Source organism: Eptatretus burgeri, chromosome 11 (genome assembly GCF_056783735.1).
Source record: "Eptatretus burgeri isolate ZD-2024b chromosome 11, Ebu_testis_v1, whole genome shotgun sequence".
In the NCBI taxonomy this organism is placed as follows: Eukaryota; Metazoa; Chordata; class Myxini; order Myxiniformes; family Myxinidae; genus Eptatretus; species Eptatretus burgeri.
The window spans coordinates 34,325,745-34,345,801 of NC_140971.1; the positions used below are offsets into that span (position 1 = coordinate 34,325,745).

General features: G+C 44.4%; 1 protein-coding gene across 12 annotated transcripts in view; it reads right to left on the reverse strand.

Moving 5' to 3' along the window:
• LOC147016826 (mitogen-activated protein kinase 4-like) overlaps positions 1–20,057 on the reverse strand; it is a 68,880-nt gene that overhangs the window by 7,019 nt on the left and 41,804 nt on the right. For all 12 annotated transcript variants that reach the window (XM_085845889.1, XM_085845881.1, XM_085845892.1 and 9 more), the window contains 3 exons: positions 19,601–19,884; positions 14,393–14,537; positions 7,326–7,490 (listed from right to left, as the gene is read on the reverse strand). In XM_085845889.1, the coding sequence (XP_085702015.1) occupies positions 7,326–7,490; positions 14,393–14,537; positions 19,601–19,884 (594 nt within the window). The remainder of the gene's footprint in view (positions 1–7,325; positions 7,491–14,392; positions 14,538–19,600; positions 19,885–20,057) is intronic.

Genomic DNA, 20,057 nt, shown 5'->3' on the forward strand with positions numbered 1-20,057 from the left:
GATCTCCTGTTAATCTCCAAGCTCATCTCCAAGAGACCTTTTAACACTGCAATGTTCTCTTACGGATCTCCTAAAATGAACATGGGCTCAGTTCTGGCACTCCAATAGTTCACCTTTTCATTTATGCAGGATTTGCAAACACACTTTTGGGATCCCGGTTACAATGTTGTTTCCGGATCCTTTTTTTTTTTTCTGCAAGGAAAAACAAAGACCATTTGGCCTGTCATGCCTGGACCGTATCCCAAAGTTCTAGCTTCATCCACTAATTTACTTGTCTTTTATGTACTAAACCATTCTTTCTCTCGATTTAACAGCAACGACAGTTTACATATCCTTTAATCTCTGGGCAAGGAATGTACTCAGGGTACCAACACACAATGGCTTACTCTTGAGATGCACGATGGGAGCTTTGATGTCCACAACCTAAATGCAGATGGGATAGTTGACTTTGCAGTCCCAACTGAAGGGTGATATGTTCCTTCCAATATGCAGCACAAACTGCAGGCATTGCACCTGTATATCATTCCTTGTATAGCGAATATTGGAGACAGGGAAGACATGACAAATCATGTCTTCCCCGTCTCCAATATTCAGTCTAAGCTTCACCCGAGCACCTCGTGGCCTGTACAGAAGTACAGAAAGTGATGGTAGAAGCAATTGTTCAGTGGTATATCGACATAATTTTTTCATATCGATAAACCGGTATTGGAATTCTGAATATACCAAAAAAAAAATCGATGTGGAAACCCCCCCCCCCCGGTATGTCACCAACAAATCAAAGAAAGGTGTTTACAATCTTTAAATACCATACATGATTGAAAAAGCTTTGATGCACTTGGCATCCCGGCTAAACATGGAACAGGAACAGTGAAACGTATGATGTCAAAACATACCAGGAAGTAAGTGCAGTATGTTTTAACTTTTAAACCTCAACATCCGAGCTCAACAGCTCCGTACAAGAAACACATTTTTCTTTGCCCCCGTGATCGGTTTTAAAGCAATTTCCAATTGGTTATTCATATTAATTGTGTGCGATTTAGAAACCCTGTGCAGAGTCGATGATCCACGATAGCGCTACCAGTACAGAAGCGATACCGGTATGAACTATGAACTGGTTCCTGTTCCCAGAATAAGATACATCTTCAATCTGCATGGAGAATAGACTTCCAGTTCCCGCCCATTGTTTAGAGTGATGGGAGGGGGGGGAGGGAAATGGCATTAAGTTTAGCATGTTTCATTCCCTGAGTAATCCCATTAGTCCCCCTTGAGTCACTACCGGATTTAGCGGTGGCCAGGTGGGGCCATGGCCCCGGGGCCCCCCACATTTTGGGGCCCAAAACAATTTCTATGACATTTTGAAAATCCCTTGAAAATGTGCTTCTAAAGTTTTATTGTCGGTGAATGAAGATTGTAAACTCTTTGTAAGGACATCTTTTCAAAATTGTCCGTCATTGTGAGAGTCCTTTTCAAGCCATTTCTTCCACGGTCCACAGAACGGATCCAACGTGGTCAAAAATTCCCGGAGCAAGCCTCGGGCATTGGGGGCCCGCATTCGGATCTTTTTTTGGATCGATCATCGATGCTTCGGATGGTTGAGCGTGACCAACTAACTACGACACTGCCTGCCAGAACCCAGCAAGCACAGACGGAATACAGAGGTCCAGCCAGAGGAGAGGTGAAAAGGTGAAAGTTGACGTGGTAAAACTCGGCCAGGCTAGCACAGCACACGGCCGGCAGAGGTAGTATTGTACACACTGAAACTGTGGCTGGCAGGGAAAGCTGTCAGTACCCTGCTTACTGGCGCGCACAGCACAGTAACACAGTGTGACTTTCTATGTTCCAGGTTTTTGAAACATACTTGTTAGAAAGTCTTTGCTGTTTCACCATATGTATGAACGTTTGGTACTCTTGTGCCCATGAATGTTTCATGCAATTTATGAATACCATGTCGGTGTAGTGCAAGCCTGTAATTCTTACTTTCTTGGCGTTTTCCCACCGGATATGGTGAGAGCTTCCAGTTTCTTGTCGGTTGGTGTAAGTGAACCGTCGCCATATTGTCTTTGCTCACTGAGCGAGACTTTCGTTATTTGTGCCATTATATTAATAAACATTGTGCAGAAAGGGAACTTCGGTGTCTCGTCTCATCCAAACCGTTTGATCACAGTATTTTCCTGGATCCGCTGTTCATCGTTATCCTCCGTATTAGCAGACTTACCGTAGGTTAACAAAACCTACTTTTCTATACTTGTTGTTCGTGATTCTGGTACGTCCCACGTGCACTCTGACGATATCTCGGTTACTCGGTGCATACCAGCTGCAGAAACCACAATGAGCGGCTTTGGTGACGACAGGCACAAATCCAGGGCTCCACGGAAATACGACAGTGGTGCTCAAAATCGGAAACGTTCCAAGGAAAAAGATGAAAGACACAAGGCCGTCGTCGACAAGACCCAGAAAATCTGAGTTTTTCACTCCTGCACAAACAGGCAATTCGTCCATGATAGAGGCTGGAACACAAACAGAGACAGAACAAGTGGATTTGGCAACGCAACCCCGATGTCAAGATTCGCCCAACATCTCGGAAGGTTCCACCGATGAAGAACATGCATCAGATGAAGAAGTGTGAGATATACTGACTGATTGTGGACCTGGCTTTGCTAATGACATTGGATGTTGGCCTCCTGAGCGACCGTCGTCAGAGATGATCGACTACTGGGCATCACGAGATTTGGAGCCCCTGCAGAATTCGACTGGTCCCTTTGATTCATCCATACAGTTTGTTGAAGGTCGGAAACGCTGCTGCTCCAAGAATCTTTTTTACCGTAGACTACAAAACAGAGAGTCCGTGAAAAGGTCCTGGCTTTGCTTCTCCACATCAACCGGAAAACTGTACTGCATCGCTTGCAAGCTCTTTGGAGGTGCTACTGCCCTGGGCGGGGAAGGATTCAATGACTGGAAGCATGCCAGTCGTTCTATCGAGACCTGCAGCAGCATTCTTTGAATTTGTGGAACAAGTGTATGTATTTTTTTACAGCTTCCACGTCGCGCTACGCCAGATTATTTGATGCCCTGAAAGCCAAAGGTCTGCAAGTACCAAAGCGCCTCAGCGACACTCGCTGGTCAGCTCATTCTGATGAAACCCGAGCTCTTCTAGATGGTTACAGCGAAATCATGGATGTCCTCGATGAAATCCCAAACGATGAACAACTGAATCGTGAAACGAGAAACACCGCTGAGACACTTCACCAAACGATGTGCACGCTCGAGATAGGGTTCTATGCTGGTTTCTGGTCTACTGTCCTTGGTAGATTTGATCGTACGAGTAAAACCCTTCAGTCACAAGCTACCAATCTCAATACAGCCCTGCAGCTCCTCAAGTCACTGGCGAGCTTCGTGCAGTCATTACGCGATCAGTTTGATACATTCGTTGTTGACGGAGTGGAGCGCTCAGGTACGGAAAGAATCACTCGCGGATCGAGTGGTTCTTCACCGGGAGTACGTGTACCCCCTTGGGGTACGATATATGTTGTCAAATTCAACACTGTATAGTACTTAAATTCCAATAATAATAAATAAATAAATAAATAAATAAATAACTAAATAACTAATAAGAAATTTTAGACAGGGGGTACGGGGAAATATTATGAAAGCTCAAGGGGTACGAGCACATAAAAAGGTTAAGAACCACTGGCGTAGACGAAAGCGTAATGTCCACCTCGCTCCCTTGGACTACGGACACACTCCAGAAGTAGAACTAGAAGCCAAGGAGTCCTTTCGCATCAGTGGATACGTTGCAGTGATCGACGCACTGCTGTCGCAGTTGGAAAAGCGTACAAACGCTTACAGCAAGATGAGCGACAGATTTGGATTCCTGCGTGCTCTTGTTCAACTCGAAGTGGAGCAGATTCAAGAGTCATGCTCGAAGCTCGTCGAGCTGTATCGGGAAGATCTATCACCTGACCTCACAGAAGAAATGATTAAGTTTCAAGCCATGATGAAGGAGTCAGAGCCAGACTCGGGCCATACTCAACTCGAGATGTACAGTTTTCTCATCGAGCAAAAACTCACCGATACTTTCCCAAACGTGGAAGTGCTGCTTCGGATTTACCTCTCACTGATGGTGTCGAACTGCTCCGGGGAGCCCTCGTTTTCGAAACTCAAGCTTATCAAGAACCATCTTTGCTCCACGATGGGGCAGCAGAGACTGATCAATCTGACCATCATTTCAACCGAATCCGATGTGCTCAATTCCATGCAGGTTGACAGTATCATATCTGAGTTCGCTGCCGCGAAGTCGTGCAGGAAGCTTGTCCATTGATTAAGGCACCGTGTGTATGTTCATTGATGTGGATGGCACTGCCGTATATTTGCGGTCGCTGGAAGTCGGCTATTAATCACCATTTCGGATTTCTCTTGTCCAGAGGGTTTTTAGAAGTTAGAAGATTTTTAGTCAAAGTTCATAGTATGATTAATGACAGTGCGTTGTTTGTTATTTTCTTACATTGGTCCATCTCTATCTCTTACTCTTGCAGCAACAGCATTTTTGTGATTTGATTTTAGAATGAGCTCAGATAAGTCATCAGCTCATAGATAAGTCACCAGCCATATCAATAACAATCCGTCCATCTTGTCATATTGTCAGATTTAATTGTAATTTGTGAACATGTATGCCAAATCATTCCTGATCAGGATCTGCCAAATCTATAGATACAAGTTCAGTTGTTGATGAAGAAGCAGTTATAACTTAAGTTGTTGATTAATCTCCAAATTTGGGGGCCCCCACAATCATTGTGCCCACGGCCCCCCACATGGTAAATCCGGCCCTGCCCCGAGTAATCCCACCATCAACTCATTACCTGTCGGCTATAATATACAATGGATCCCTCAGCGTGCGCAAATCACCGTGGAATTAAATAAATCTGGCAAAACTCCCTGATAAATCCTGATCATTGGCGCAGCGATTGTAATCATGAGAGATAAACAACAGCTGCTCATATGATAGAGTGGAAATTTAAATAAAGCAATTTAACCGGAAACCGAAAAAAAAAATTATTTAAAAAAAAAAAAAAAAAAAAAAAAAAATCGCTACGAAAAATATTATCGGTAGCTATACTGAACTGTGATACCAACAATGAACAAATCGAAGAAAGGTGTTTACAATCTTTGTTACCGTACATGGACTACACGATTTAAAAATCTTTGATGGACTTGGCTACACCGAGAACAGTGGAACGTATTGTTACGAATCTGGAAGCCATTTGCACACAAACAGACAGCAGTCCCTAAGCTTAGATATTTTGATAAGTATGTTTATAGTTAGGGAATTTTGTATTTCGTTTATAGAATGGGAATTTCGTATGTGCACTGCGAGTTTTTTTTTTAGTTAGAATTAACAACAACATCCTCCCTCGCTCCTGCCAACATCGGCCTTCCTCACGTGCATGCGTGCCGAGCACAGACGTGGGCGGGGCTTCCATCACCTCAGATTTGTTCCATCACCCATCACCCAGAAAAGGGCATGGAGTGTTTCCTCTGCCCAATGAGCGAAGGGCGAGCATCGCACGCGAGCCCCAGCCAATGAGAAGCGAGAACGCCCAGGAATAAGTCGGGTGGCGAGCAGTCGGTCGGTGTGACTTGGTCTTGATCATGGTTCAAGCGGTCTTGGTCTTGGGGGTCGCGGGTCTTGGTGCTGGCTGATTCGTCTGGTCCTGGGTCATCGTCATCTCTAGTCTGCTCCTTGGTCTTGGTTGATTGGAACGTGGCTGGTTGGAGAGCGCGGTCCCTAGTGCTTGGTGCGGCGACGAAGGTGTGGGTTCGAGTCCTCCCTCCATCCCCCCCCCCCGAACCAGCTCGTCTCAACCAGACCGCACGAGGCGGAAAGGTGTCCAACCGGCCCCATTTCGTGTGTGTGTGTGTGTGTGTGTGTGTGTGTGTGTGTGTGTGTGTGTGTGTGTGTGTGTGTGTGTGTGTGTGTGTGTGTGTGTGTGTCTGTGGCGCCTGTCCTGTAAGTAGAAACTGTTAAGTGCCTTGTACATAAAATTGCATTTCTGATAGTCGGTTTAACTCTGCTCTTTTCGTGCTCTCCTGCCAAATTATAAATAAACCCCCAATTGTTCAATGTACCAGCTCGTTGTTGTGCTTTCTATTATTGACCCAGCATGGTTCGTGCTTGAGAACCAGTAAGACCGACGGACTTTGGTAATTCCGCTCGGTTACACAAGACCGAGGTCGCCAGAGTGACCCGGTTCGACAGAGTCCGTTGAGGGTGTGACTTCCCCGGTAATTTTACGACGTGGGAACTTAGGTATAATGAAATTTGGCTATTAACCCTACCTCATGCCATCAGAGAATTGGCAAGCACGGTCCTTAAGTGACCCGTGACCTTCGGAGTTGTCCGAAGGTTACAACCTGCAATTCCAGGTGTTCGGTGAGAGACGGCTCTACTGCTCCACCTGGCGGCCGTTCCTCACCGACTCCCGGCGCACAACAGTATGACGTCAAGACGTACCACGAAGTAAGTACAGTGGGTTTCAACTTTTAACCCTCAGCGTCAGACCACCGTACAAGCAATCACGTTTTGTTTGCCCTCATGGCCGATTTGAAAGCAATTGGTTATTATTTAGATGAATTGGGTGTGCTTTAGAAATCCCGTACAGAGTCGGTGATCCGCGATGCCAGAATGAGCACGACACTGATACAGAGTTCCGTGATGGTTATACCAGTTTGGCAATAACGATGGATCTCGATTCTCAACCTGTGCCGACTACCAATAGTGATCTCGCTTTAAAGCAAAATCATTTTAAATACAAGTCGAAGTTGGAAGTAAAATAACCGTTCTCATCATTTGGGGGTGGGGAAGGGGGGGGGAGGGAAGTCCCATGTGGGAATACTATGAAAAATTGCTGTGTCTCAATGGTGTGTAGTCAAATATGAATACGTATTTTTGGAACCTGCATAATTTTTTTTTTTGAAATAATATCGATATATCGGTATGACCTCACTGGCATATCCATATCGGGGGGGGGGGGGGGATTAAAATAATTAAAAAATATATCCCACTGCAACATTACTGATCTGCTTAGAGTACCAATCTAATACGATTATAATGTTGCAATGCAAAAGATAAGAAACTGCCAGTCACCTACGTCAATGTTTGGAAGGGACTTTTCAAATAAAGGGACAGATGCATTGTTGGCTCTTTCAGAACTGAACTCAAAGGTAACCAATAAACCAATAAAGTGGGTTTTTTTCTTCTTTTTGCTGCATTGTGAAACGCATCACGTATGTTGAACATATTGCGATGAATGTTGGGAACCAAGGCATACCTTCTTTGCTGGCGTTGGAAATGAGCACGGAAAGGGGGTGCGACAGCCCTTCAGATTCGGGCCGTACATAATCAGGTATGACGTTAAGGAGTTCCTGGCGGTCCTCAGAGTGGGGCACAGGGATGGTTCGAAGGATCAGCTGCATCTGTTCAAGTTCATGAGTTCCTGAAAAGACGAAGGTAACAATAAGGTTAATCCATGAAAATCCCCCCCCCCCCCAAAAAAAAAAAAAAAAAAAAATCAACTGAAATCAGTTAGCTGAATAACATGAACTACAATACTCTGACCATGAGATGATTGTCCTAAAAGCACCGGCTTATCATAAGCAGAAATAATTTGAACCAACAAGTCTTGTTTGGCAAGTCAAACCCACAACCGCATGTCATCCAATTATGAACATGTCCTCAGCCTGTCGAGCCGCAATGACAGCATGGTCATGTTGGGATCATATGGCCTGCCCAATGGGTTATGGCTCAAGCCGGTGTCGAATGTTCACAAGCCGTAATTTCAACACCCCACATCCCCTGCCAACCAAGTGACCCAATAAATCTCATCACAATATCAGTTTCAACAGTGGAAATATTAATCTTACAGTAAACAACCCAAATTAAGTCAAACTATAGGCAGATATACAAGATCACAGGTTTACCAAGATAATCACCAGGGGGGGGGGGAAGTTTCAGCCCTTTTGCTTTGGAAAATAAAAAAAAATTACTAGCAGAAGCCTGTGGTAAAAATACCGCAATATAAAAAGAAAGACTAGAAGGGCACTCAGTAGAGCGCATACCTCCACCATGCAACGCCTGATCCACGAGAACATATCGGGCCCAATACATTTTTGAAATACCATGCTATATATCGTTTTTGGCCCTATCTCTCAATGGTGAAGAATCAGTTTGAGATTAAATAATTCTCGTTTGTGGATCCGGATCTTCACAAAAATCGAACAAATCTGTCCACGTCACATGCCCTGTCCACCAAGTTTTGTCCGAATCCGTCCACAACTTTTTGAGATATTGTGCTACATATCGGTTTAGCCCCATCTCTCAATAGTGAAGAATCACTTTAAAAAATCATAGTAGTCCGATCCAGATCCAAACCTTCACCAAAATCTAATCAGTTCGTCCTTGTCACACACCCAACCTGCCCACCAAATTTCATCCGGATCAGTCTCCAACTTTTTGAGATATCCTGTACACAAACAGATACAGATAGACAGAGGGGTGAAAATATTGTTGCGAATCTGGAAGCCAGGAGCACTCAACATACAGGTCCTATAGCTCAGTTATTTCGATAAGTAAATGTGGATAGATAGCTCCCCTTTGCCTTGTTTAATGGGTAATTGAATGTACATGGGCTGCGAAGTTATTTTGATAGTCAGGGTTTTCTTTTATTTTTACACCACCAACATCAACTACAACACCACCAGCATCACCCTCACCTTCACCTCGCTCTGGCTGACGCTATTGTGGGCAGAGTTCAAGGAGGAGCCTCGCGGCGGCCCTCGACCAATCAGCATGCTACGAGTGAGGTGGCCGCCGCTCAGCCAATCAGACCCCTCGACGGTGAGAAAGGTGGTCCGCGTGACGTCACCACGCCCCCGGGACAATCGACGGACTTGCCATTCGTTTTGGCCAATGACAGGGCGACAAGCGATTCTGCGTGCCAAAACAGTCCAGTGAGGGAGAGCGGGGAGGACGGAGGGGTCCCCTCCCCCCCCTGAAGGGTGAATAAGGTTGTGGCGCAATCGGACCGAAGAGAGATCCTTCCTCCACAAGAACCGCAAGTTGGTTGCACGCCTTCTCTCTGTCGGTGAACAAGAGAGTTTTTGAGATAGTTGATGACCATCGAGCAGGCAAGGTTATGGTCAATCTGACAGGCAGGTTGAACAAGCGTGGAGTTATCAGCCCTCGCTTTGATGTTCAACTCAAAGACTTGGAGAAGTGGCAGAGAAACCTCCTGCCTTCTGAACAGTTTGGGATACAGAGGAGAGTTTTGGTTGCCGGTACGAGCGCCGAAGGGAGCTCTGGACTCTATCATCGCATCTCGACGCTGGCCTGGTTCGCCCGTGTCAGCCGAACCACATGAGGTGGACAGATCCATGTCCTTCTGGGTATCTGTGTGCGTGTGCGTTTGTCGGTGGACCTGTCTGCAAGTAGGAATTGTTTCAGTGCTCTTTGCTGTACATACTTGCATCTCTATAGTCGGATAACTCTGCTTCTTGCGTGCTACCCCCTTTCCCCCATTATAAATAAATACATTTGTTAAATGTATCAGCTCGGTTCTGTGTTTCTTCCATTGGCTTAGCATGGCACGTGTTGGTGAATTACAAAGGCTGTTGCCGCTGTAAATGTACATTTGGACCGACGGGACTTCGGCAACCATCTGCTCGATTTGCGCATGGGTCGGGCACGCTAACGGCTCGACTCGTATGGGTGCCGTCGAGGGTGTGAATACTCGGTAACTCGCCACGTGGATCTCTAGGTATTTTGAAGATTGGCAAATAACCCTGTACCTTGTGGTGGAATTATTGACGATTCACGGTCCGGTAAGGGACCCGTACCCTCAGAGTTTTCCGAAAGGTGCGATCTAGATTCTGGGTGTTCGGTAGAGTCGACCCTACCACCCCCCCCCAACCTCACGGTCGTGCTCGCAACCGATACCCGGCTCCGCAACAATATAACCTCCTTCCACCTTTGGTGGCAGAGGTAAAAAAAGGGGGGGGGAGGGAGGGGGAGGGCATGAGTAACGGACGTTAATAGCACCAACGGCATCTTGCCGGGAATGTCCTGGGTGAGCACATGGGATTGATACGACCCTCGTCCAGTCGCCAGAACACGGCAAGATGGGTGGCGAGGAGGGGTCGGGGGAAGAGCGATCCAGGAGTTTTGCACAGAGCTCCGGGCCGTGTCACGCCGGATGTGCGAATGAGACCGCTTCCGGCCCCAGGAGCCTGGCAGGGCGTGGCTATGGCCGCTGTGGCCCAATGGAGAAGCGGGATTCGGTCACAGTGCACCGCTTCGGGTCGTCAACCCAACTTTCGTCCGGGGCTTATAAAAGGTGGATCACGGAGCCGCTCACCCTCTTCTTCGCCACCTTCTTCTCTGCTCATCTCGGCTCTGCATTGGCTGCTCCTCGTTGCCTCTGCCCTTCACTGGCTCTTTACTCGTAGTTGGTGTGTGACAGACGTGCTTATTCCGGAGGACCAGTGCGGAACATACATTGCCACGAGCCCCGGCAAAGTGACAAATCCAGAGATAACACGCCAACTCCAAGGTGGGAACGTTCAAGTGGAGCGTTCCATGGATGTACACGCTTCTGCGTTCCTCGCAGACCTATGCACGACTAGGTTAGGGATCTTTGGCCTCACGCATCATCTCTTCTTTCTCTCTTTCCACCCTCTACCTCGTCCCCTTTGGACACACAAAAGAGCATCCTTGCAGAATCGCAATCACATTTTCCTTTGGCACGACACCGCACCCCCATATTGCATTACACCACACCTCCCATTCCCACACCTTAGACATCAGTATTTCTCCCCTCAAAGCCTCCTGGGTTGCGTTCGTTGGCCAACCGTGGCAGATATTGCGAGCTCATTTATCCTCATCCGCTCTCTTTCTTTCTGGCTATGTAATCTTCCTCGGGTATGTGTGTGTGTGTGTGTGTGTGTGTGTGTGTGTGTGTGTGTGTGTGTGTGTGTGTGTGTGTGTGTGTGTGTGTGTGTGTGTGTGTGTGTGTGTGTGTGTGTGCATGTGATGGCGCCTGTCGTAGCAAAAGTTAAGATTGTAGAAGTTCTAACGGGATAAGTCTGCTCTGTGTCAGCTTTTGTAAATTGCTTGCTTTTTGTCGCACCCCACAAATACCTTGCTGTCACTGCTGTACATAATAATAAACCCCATTTACTGTGCCACATACCTTTTCTCGCTTGAGCGTAAATATATGCTTTGTGTAGAAATGTTCCCAGCTCGTTTTCATATTTTCCTTCTTTGGTCCAGCATGGTTCATATCCTAGTATAACCGGGGCGTTATTCCCCAACGATCTGTTTTTTTCTAGCCGGTACGTCCTTGAGCAGTTACGCTCGGCTGCATCTGTTCCGGTAAGGTGATCTGGTTTGAACAAAGCACACGGAGGGCGTGTCTCCCGGTAAGTAGATCACGTGACTATTAGGTAAACGGTATGTATTAGACGGAAAACCCCAAGTCACGTGGTCGAGTTATTGGCGTTCACGGTCGATCAGCGACACGCCGCGTCATGAAGTTATTCTTGTGCGACGGCCTGCGATTCCGGAGAGTCTGGTGGGAACCCGAGGTAGCTTTCCCCCTCGTGGTCTTCTCGCCCCTGACCCCCGGTCTGCAACAATATATTTCATAACAGCAAATATATATATATATATTTTTTTCCAGGAGCGACCGAGGTAGGCGGCACTTATCGCTCCCGGTACCATGCAGCAAGGGCTGTATGGGACACGGTTCCGGCACTTTCATAACTCATTTTGGAATCGCACATTATCTGGTTTATAAACGAAAGGTTTTCAGTCATAAGTGTATGGAAGTTGCCCTGATGATCCCCTAACAAGGGTGAAACTGGTCATTAACTGCATTTCCCATGCACTTGTGACTATCTGAAAATACATCTTTATAATTAGCGTTGCGAGATGGAGCTATCTCAGGTCGGAGAACGACATATATATATATATATATATATATATATATATATATATATATATATATATATATATATATATATATATATATATATATATATATATATATATATATATATATATATATATATGAAGAAAATGGAGGATGTACAAATCATGTCATAAGCCTGGTGTTGGCTTAGTGGTAAGGGTGGTGGCTTGGGATCCTAGGGTCCTGAGCTCAAGCCCCGTTGGCCGCTGAATTAAAATACACCAGGAGGTTGACTCAGCCTGTCATCCTTCTGAGGTCGGCAAAACGAGTACCAGTGTACTGGAAAGGGGGACACTGCAGCAGCGGCATAGCTGCGTCCCAAGCAATGATGCAACCAGCAGCCACAGGCTGCGAGAGACAGAGACAGAGACAGAGACAGAGACAGAGACAGAGACAGAGACAGAGACAGAGACAGAGACAGAGACAGAGACAGAGACAGAGACAGAGACAGAGAGAGAGAGAGAGAGAGAGAGAGAGACAGAGACAGAGAGAGAGAGAGAGAGAGAGAGAGAGAGAGAGAGAGAGAGAGAGAGAGAGAGAGAGACAGAGAGACAGAGAGTGAGAGACAGAGAGAGAGAGACAGAGATCATGTCATTCCCTGAACAGTTAGTTAAAGCATTTACACCACCCTTACCCTTAGTTCAACAACCTCAATGGCTCGGTCCTATGACTACACTGTCAGCACTATATGGACAACACTCAATTTTACCTTCAATGTCAAGCCTTGCCCAACATTAAAATAAAAAAAAAGGAATGACAATCAAGTCAGTCAAACAAAAGTCTCTCAATTACCTTTACTTCAAAACTAAAAAGGTCTTCTGCTACAACAACAATAACAAAAAAGGTTATGCACATCATTAAATTAGTGTAAGGAAGTACAACTAACGTGAACAATAATTACTACAAACAAGCATCGGCATCGTCTTGCACTGCAAAACTCCCTTCGCAGGTGTCCTTTACTACCAATTAAAGTCGCCATAATAGTGCCACTCACGAACACCATGCAAATTTGGCCCTGGATGCAAGGTGAACCTTCAAAATCCTTCAATGTCCGGCATTAGAAAAACAAAAAGAACACTCGATAACTGTGAGTGCAATCAACTGTTGTCGACTGAACATCTAAACGTTGTGGGAAAATATTATTTCATCGCGGTTGTTTGTGGTGCAAGCCACGGTTTGGTTCTCGGGTGCACTATTGATTTACAACAAGTGTTACTGTTGGACAAGCTTATGCTCTTATCATCATTGCGCACAAACTAGAAGAAAAGAAGAGCAACTATATTTACTGGAAGGTTTGCAGCTTAGCATTGTGCAATCCAGGTGAGGCTCAGGAAGGAATGTGGAAAAAGCTACGTGGCTCAAACAGTTTACCACGTCACGCAATCGTTAAGAGCCATCCATGCGCCCTCAGGACACATCAGCTTGAAGGTTGCCACCATCTCCAGATGGAATAACAGACGTTTCAAGGTGAGCCCACACAGGACAAAGCTTAAGGGTGGAATTTCCACATGGGCTAAACCACACAGTGACCCAAAGCAACCACCGCAGCCCCTCATCCAACATCTAGGTTTACATCTCTGAAGAATTTATGGATTGAATGCCTCATACTACTGCCTCGAAAATGCCTCGTAAACAAACAGACCATTCCCACGTCATTGTCCCTCGTGACGTATCTCTTCCGGCGATCGGCCAACAAACCCTGCACCGTCCACAATGAACCTTGGACTACAACGACCTGAGCCCTTTATCGAGCGGATTCCTTCTGTTGCTAAAGAAGTCACTGAACATACAGTAGTGACAAAATAATCAGGAATTCAGAGGTAACATTCCAACCAAAGTCCTCTTCACAGGAGATTTTAGAAAACTCCCTCAAATTTGCCGCAAGATATACCACATTTCGAATATTCCCACCAATATGCTCCAAAATTGATGATTTTGGATTTTTCGTATTTTCGCGAGGATTTTCGTAAGAACCTGCATGAAATCACAAAGCAGTATATCTAACAAGTCAGCAAAGAATCATTGACCAACAATCAATCTTTCAGCTTGGGTTAACACAAACAAGTTAATGCAAGAGATCAAAATCGATGACGAATCGTACAAAGGCAAACTGTGATCACAGCATACAGCGTCAGATTGAGTACGCTTCACAAGATGTGCACACCATTAAGTATGTGGAAATTATCTTCGACAAGAAACCAGAAAGAGTGTGGGTGCAATACTAGGAAGGGATTTGAAATGAGTAAGTTTGGACCTACAATTTGAAAAAAAAAAACAAAAAAAAAAAACGAAAGACTGCAAATATAAAATCTTACATCCCACCCCAAAAGACACTCTTTCCACCTACAAAACCAGCCCTCAAGACTGCTCACCAGCAAACAGGGTCTTGCCCATCAACATCTCAGCAAAGATGCATCCTGCGGCCCACATGTCGATTGCCTTGGTGTAGTTATTCGGAGACAGAAGCAGTCGGGGTGAGCGGTACCACTTGGTCACCAGGCCCTCCGAGAGGTACCCCTAAAAAGGAGGGGAATAGTGAGCGAGGTCAAGGGCCAGGGCAAGCCTCCTACCAAGATGACTCACACAAACCAGGAGTGCAAACTCTTATGAACCCAAACTGGGCGAGATGCAACAACACAGAGCAAAGTACTGTACCATCAAATAGGCAAGATTGGTGAGGTGACTGACTGACTCACTGGCACGCAAGCACTCACATGCAAACACACACCCTATATAGTACACACATAGCAGATGTTGATCTGCAGAACCAATGTCATTGTTATTCTGATAAGATAAAGGTGAGTTAATAATACTCAAACACAGTAGGTGATACAAACATTAAGACGATTACAAAACGCGATGTTCTTCATAAGAACACACATTAACCACACAACGCTATTAATGAAACTTCACGAGGGCTCGGCAGACTTGATTATGTGACGAGACTGCAGGGCCAAGAATCGTGAATCAAATGCCGCAGTGCGCACGTCTGTGTCAGCGACACAAAACGTGACAAACATTATGGCGCAATGTCACCTGGCACAGTCCTAGTCGAGCATGACGCTCATGGACAAAGCAAAGAAAAGGCAGGAACCAGGACACATGCATGAGTCACAGGTACACACAAAGCAAGAAGTGTACTAGCACAAACACTTAGCCCAAGGCTTTCATGTGAATGTCGGCACAGCATTGGGTTCAATATGATGGCAGATTTAGGAGACGTGGCTGGTTTTGGAGGGGTAGGAGGACGACGAGTCTCGAACACAACGGAACCGTAAATTACAAACAAAATGGCTCCAGACAGACTTCCAACAGATGCTGCATGTGTCGATGGTCGGGATTGAATCGGTGAAAAGCATGGAGCGATTCGCGCAGAGTGTGGTTTGAACCACCACAGAGCATTAGCGCTGCCAGGTTGGTTTAAACCACTGCAGAACCGCAGCGAGTGTGACGACGACGATGCCAACAACAAAAAATAAAAATCACTTTAATGGAAAGGTCTTCACACTCGAGTTACGATAAGAAACAAACAGGAAATGCTAATGCAGAGTACCATTAGACCATTTCTGAAATGCTGATCCCTTCATTGCTGAGATACATTGGACCGGCATCGAAATGAAAATATCACCAAACTGGATGTGAGGCTTACAATGGTAAATGCAGAGATAAAGTCCTCAAAATAAAAGTGTAATGTTGATGCTCAAAGTGATTTTTGCATTCCAATTACTCTTCCTGCAGGTATGCATTTATGCTTTAAAAAGGATTTCCCCACTGACCCCTCTCCTCACCACCACAAAAATACAATATTAAAACATCAACGGGGAAGTAATAATAATAATAATAATAATAATAATAATAATAAAAATGCCTTGTTTACATTGTGGATCAAGTGACGACACTGCATTGACTGACAATAAGTTGGCCGATAGGTATTTCCTCCGGCATGAGGAACAATGCATTGCATGCAGGTAACCACCGTTCCTGGCATGGTAATATAGTTGCTTCCGTTGAAGTGTAGCGAACACAGTGAGAGGGAAATGGAGGATGAAAGGAGAGATGTGGGGAAGGTTATAGTCTTAGTTGCACATGAAGTGGGACATTTAGAGGGCAAAGCACCAAGCTATCGCTTGTAGTGGAGAATTAAGTGAAAGTACTTTACACACAAAAAATCAGCCGTGAATTGTAGAAAGTCCTGGGTCACACCTCAAATGATGAATAAGATGACAAGCTTAAATAAATTGTGCCAGTGTGTATCAAGGAGGTGGTAACAACAAAATGACGACAATAATTATCCTTCATTGATTTTATGGACTCTTCAAGAGGCCGCCTGGGCAATCGGTGGTTTAAGTGCGATGTCAACCACACGTGCATCGTCACCAAGATAGAGCAGGAGGGGAAGCATGAAAAAACAGACACTTACACTCCTGCACAATGGAAGGAATGCAAGGCTATCCTACCTATCTACACTGTCTGCAGTTTTGGTGGAAAAGGGAAGTGGGTGTCCAATGACATGTGCAAACCATTTAATAAAGCCTTTTTCGTTTTCGTGTGGCCAGGCCTGAAAAAAAAATAATTATGGTTATACTTATCATTTGAGGTGTCAAACGCATTCAACAACCCCAGAACGTCCCAGAACTATTTGGATTTGTGCTATGAAAAAGCCCCCTTCCCAAAAAATACACCATTAAAATGTAGTTTTAAATATGGAAAAATACTGAACCAAATGTTTCCCAGAAAAATGGAGATAAAATATAACAATAATATATTTTTTTAATGTTAAGTCTGCGAGTCATAGACCTTTAGCAATGTCAAACTAACGGCTTTGCAACAACAAGGAGCTGATACTCTCGGCTCCCCACCTTTTGGGTGATGTGAAGACTAGATAAACATGAAAGCTAAGTCTTGAACGTGTAACATATATATATATATATATATATATATATATATATATATATATATATATATATATATATATATATATATATATATATATATATATATATATATATATATATATATATATATATATATATATATATATATATATCTCATGTACACAAGTCAAGTCACCAAGATGGTTCTTATGTAGTGTAGTAGATAGTAGAAAAATCGTGCAAATTATGATACAAGCATCAAATTTGGCATTTCTGTTCTACAGGGCTTTCTGATCAAATCTGCCTGATTGGCCATTTGAAAATCCAAATTTTGAAAAATTTGAAAAAAACAATTTTTTTTCAAAAATATTTGAAGTCACAGCTGGCTGAAATTCTTGAAGCACAAGTGAACATCCCAGACAGAGAACCAAGGGGAGATGCAGTCATCATTGATGGCTCAGCACTTATCAATGCCCTACCTCCACGCACTTCAAAGATATTTGATGACTATGCTAAAGAAGAAATCATCCCAAAGGTGGAATCCTATGGTGCCAGGTACGAGAGGGTGGACGTAGTGTTTGATGTGGATAAGAAGTCAAGTCTGAAGTCCAAGGCAAGGTCGAAACCAGTAAGACCCCAAGTAACTGGAGAAGCTTTCTTCGAGATGACAGCAACAACACTGAGCTGTTTCACTTCCTTGCGGAAAAGATTTGTGAAGCACAGACGACAAGCACTGTCATTGTCACAAAAGGAGAAGATGCCATTAGCAACACAAGGAAGTCACTGGATGCTGTGTCTCCATGTTGTCATGAAGAAGCTGACACTCGAATATTTGTACACACCAGGGATGCAACGACGGATGGTAGCAAGTCCATTATCATTAAGGCTAATGACATGGACGTACTAGTCATAGCAATATCTGTACTGCCATCCTTACAGGAACTAGGTCTTGAGAACATGTGGATTGCCTTTGGCCGAGGAGCCAATGCACGATGGATTCCAGTCCATGAGGTAGTTTCTGCAATAGGGCCTGAGAAAGCTAGAGGGATCCCATACTTCCATGCGTTCACTGGATGTGACGTCGTGTCTGCCTTCCGCGGTAAAGGGAAGAAAACTGCATGGCAGACTTGGAACGTCTTTGATGATGTTTCTGAAACATTCACCAATCTCAGCTCGCATCCAACATTGATTCATGATCTTGATTTTTTTATTTTTATTTTTTTTCAAATTTTTCAAAATTTGGATTTTCAAATGGCCAATCAGGCAGATTTGATTAGAATCCCCTGGAGAACAAATGTGCCAAATTTGATGCTTGTATCATCATTTGCATGATTCCTCTCAAAAATTGCTGTTATCTGCCCCACTAATGGCAATGGAATTCAGCCAATCACAGCTGTAATCTAATGAGGTCGAGATATAGTCATGAGAAATAGATATCTGTGACACAAAAGCTAAATGTTCAACGGTTTTTGAAATATGTACAGAAAAATACATGGACAGATGATCGGTCAGTCAGTCGGTTGAAGTTCATTTTAATGTCGGCTGGAGGGGTGGGGGACCAAAAAAATGGTTTCAACATCGATATGGTCAGCAAATAACATGACGTACTGTTTCCAACATACAAGTATTCTATTACAACATAAACTCTTCACGGAACGTGCCGTCCTGCAGGGCAGACGTGCGTGTGAAGAGGTGCCCTTTCGGTGAAGGAAATAAACCACATTCAACGAGGTTCGTTTTTAACAGCAGTCCACTTGTAATGTAACCGTTAAAACTCATACAGCTTCACGGCAAAAGATTCCCATCATCATGCTCGACCTACAAAGGCCTCACCTTGTGTGGAGCCTTCACTGAGTACACGGAATCCCACTAACGGATCTTCAGGGTAAGAAATACCAATGATTGAGATGCGATACTACACTCAACATGGCAAAATCATTTTGTGAGCGAGTCACTGTGGTTAAGTACCACATTACCAGAGAGCCATAAAACAATGGGGGAAGCAGAGGGGTTGCGGTTTCAAAACTTTTGCTTTGTATTGATTTGCAGTTTGAAATAGAAATAAAAATCTCCGGATTTCATGAAAACTTGGATTACACCGAAATGTTGCTTTCGCTCATCCCTTTAAAACAGCTCTAACATGTGAAGAAGGCAACCGCAACACCGCTCAAAAAATTTTTTTTAAATAAAAAAAATATATAAACGACGCAAAATTGAGTTTCCCAAGTGAGCGAGGAAGTCATTAACTTTAGTTGCATCGGTCGTTGCTCATCAATTTGCACATCCGTTGCTTTTGTTTCTGTTTAAATAAAGAGCAAAAAGTTTAAAAAGGAAAAAAACAAAACAAGAAGAAATAATAACTTACAGGATATAGTTCTGTGTTGGCTTCTCACAAGATATACTCCAACAGCACACCGTGGCATAATGTGATAGCAATCATGATCCTTGGATCAAAAGTCTTATGAACATCAAATTAAAAATGGTAAATGACATTTGAACCCCAAAAAATAAGCAATCATCAAGCTGACAACAAAAAGGAATTAAAAAAAAAGCTAACCCAAAGAGAGACAGACAGACAGACAGACAGACACCAACAGCTAGTCTCAACGAAGCAGCCATTATCACCTCAAAACAAACCTAATGGGATGTTCTCATATGAAATGACTGTGTACAAAGCTGAACAAACAAGGGCTTATTAGGTTATACCTTATGGCAATAGTGTGGGTCGAGTACGCGGGCTAGACCAAAGTCTCCGATTTTGAGCAGCAGGTCATCCGTGTTCACAAAGAGATTGGAAGGCTTGAGGTCACGATGAAGAACGTTGGCCGAATGGATGTATTTGAGGCCTCGAAGGAACTCGTACATGAACAGCTGAGCGTGTTCCTCGGTGAAAGCTTCGTTATGCACCAGAAGCTGCCCTAGGTCGGTCTCCATGTACTCTTGCATGATGTAGATGCAATCAACGTCTGTCAGCAAGGATGTGCCGCTTCCTGATGCCAAGAAAAGGAGAAAAAAAACTGAGGTCATGACATCAACAAGAGAAACTACAGGAATTGCAGCAATGTTAGCTATTGAAAATAAATGCTTTTAGTCAATATAAATAAGAACTAGAACGGCACTCGTTGAAGTCGACTGATATGCCTCTGCCCACATTATTACATCA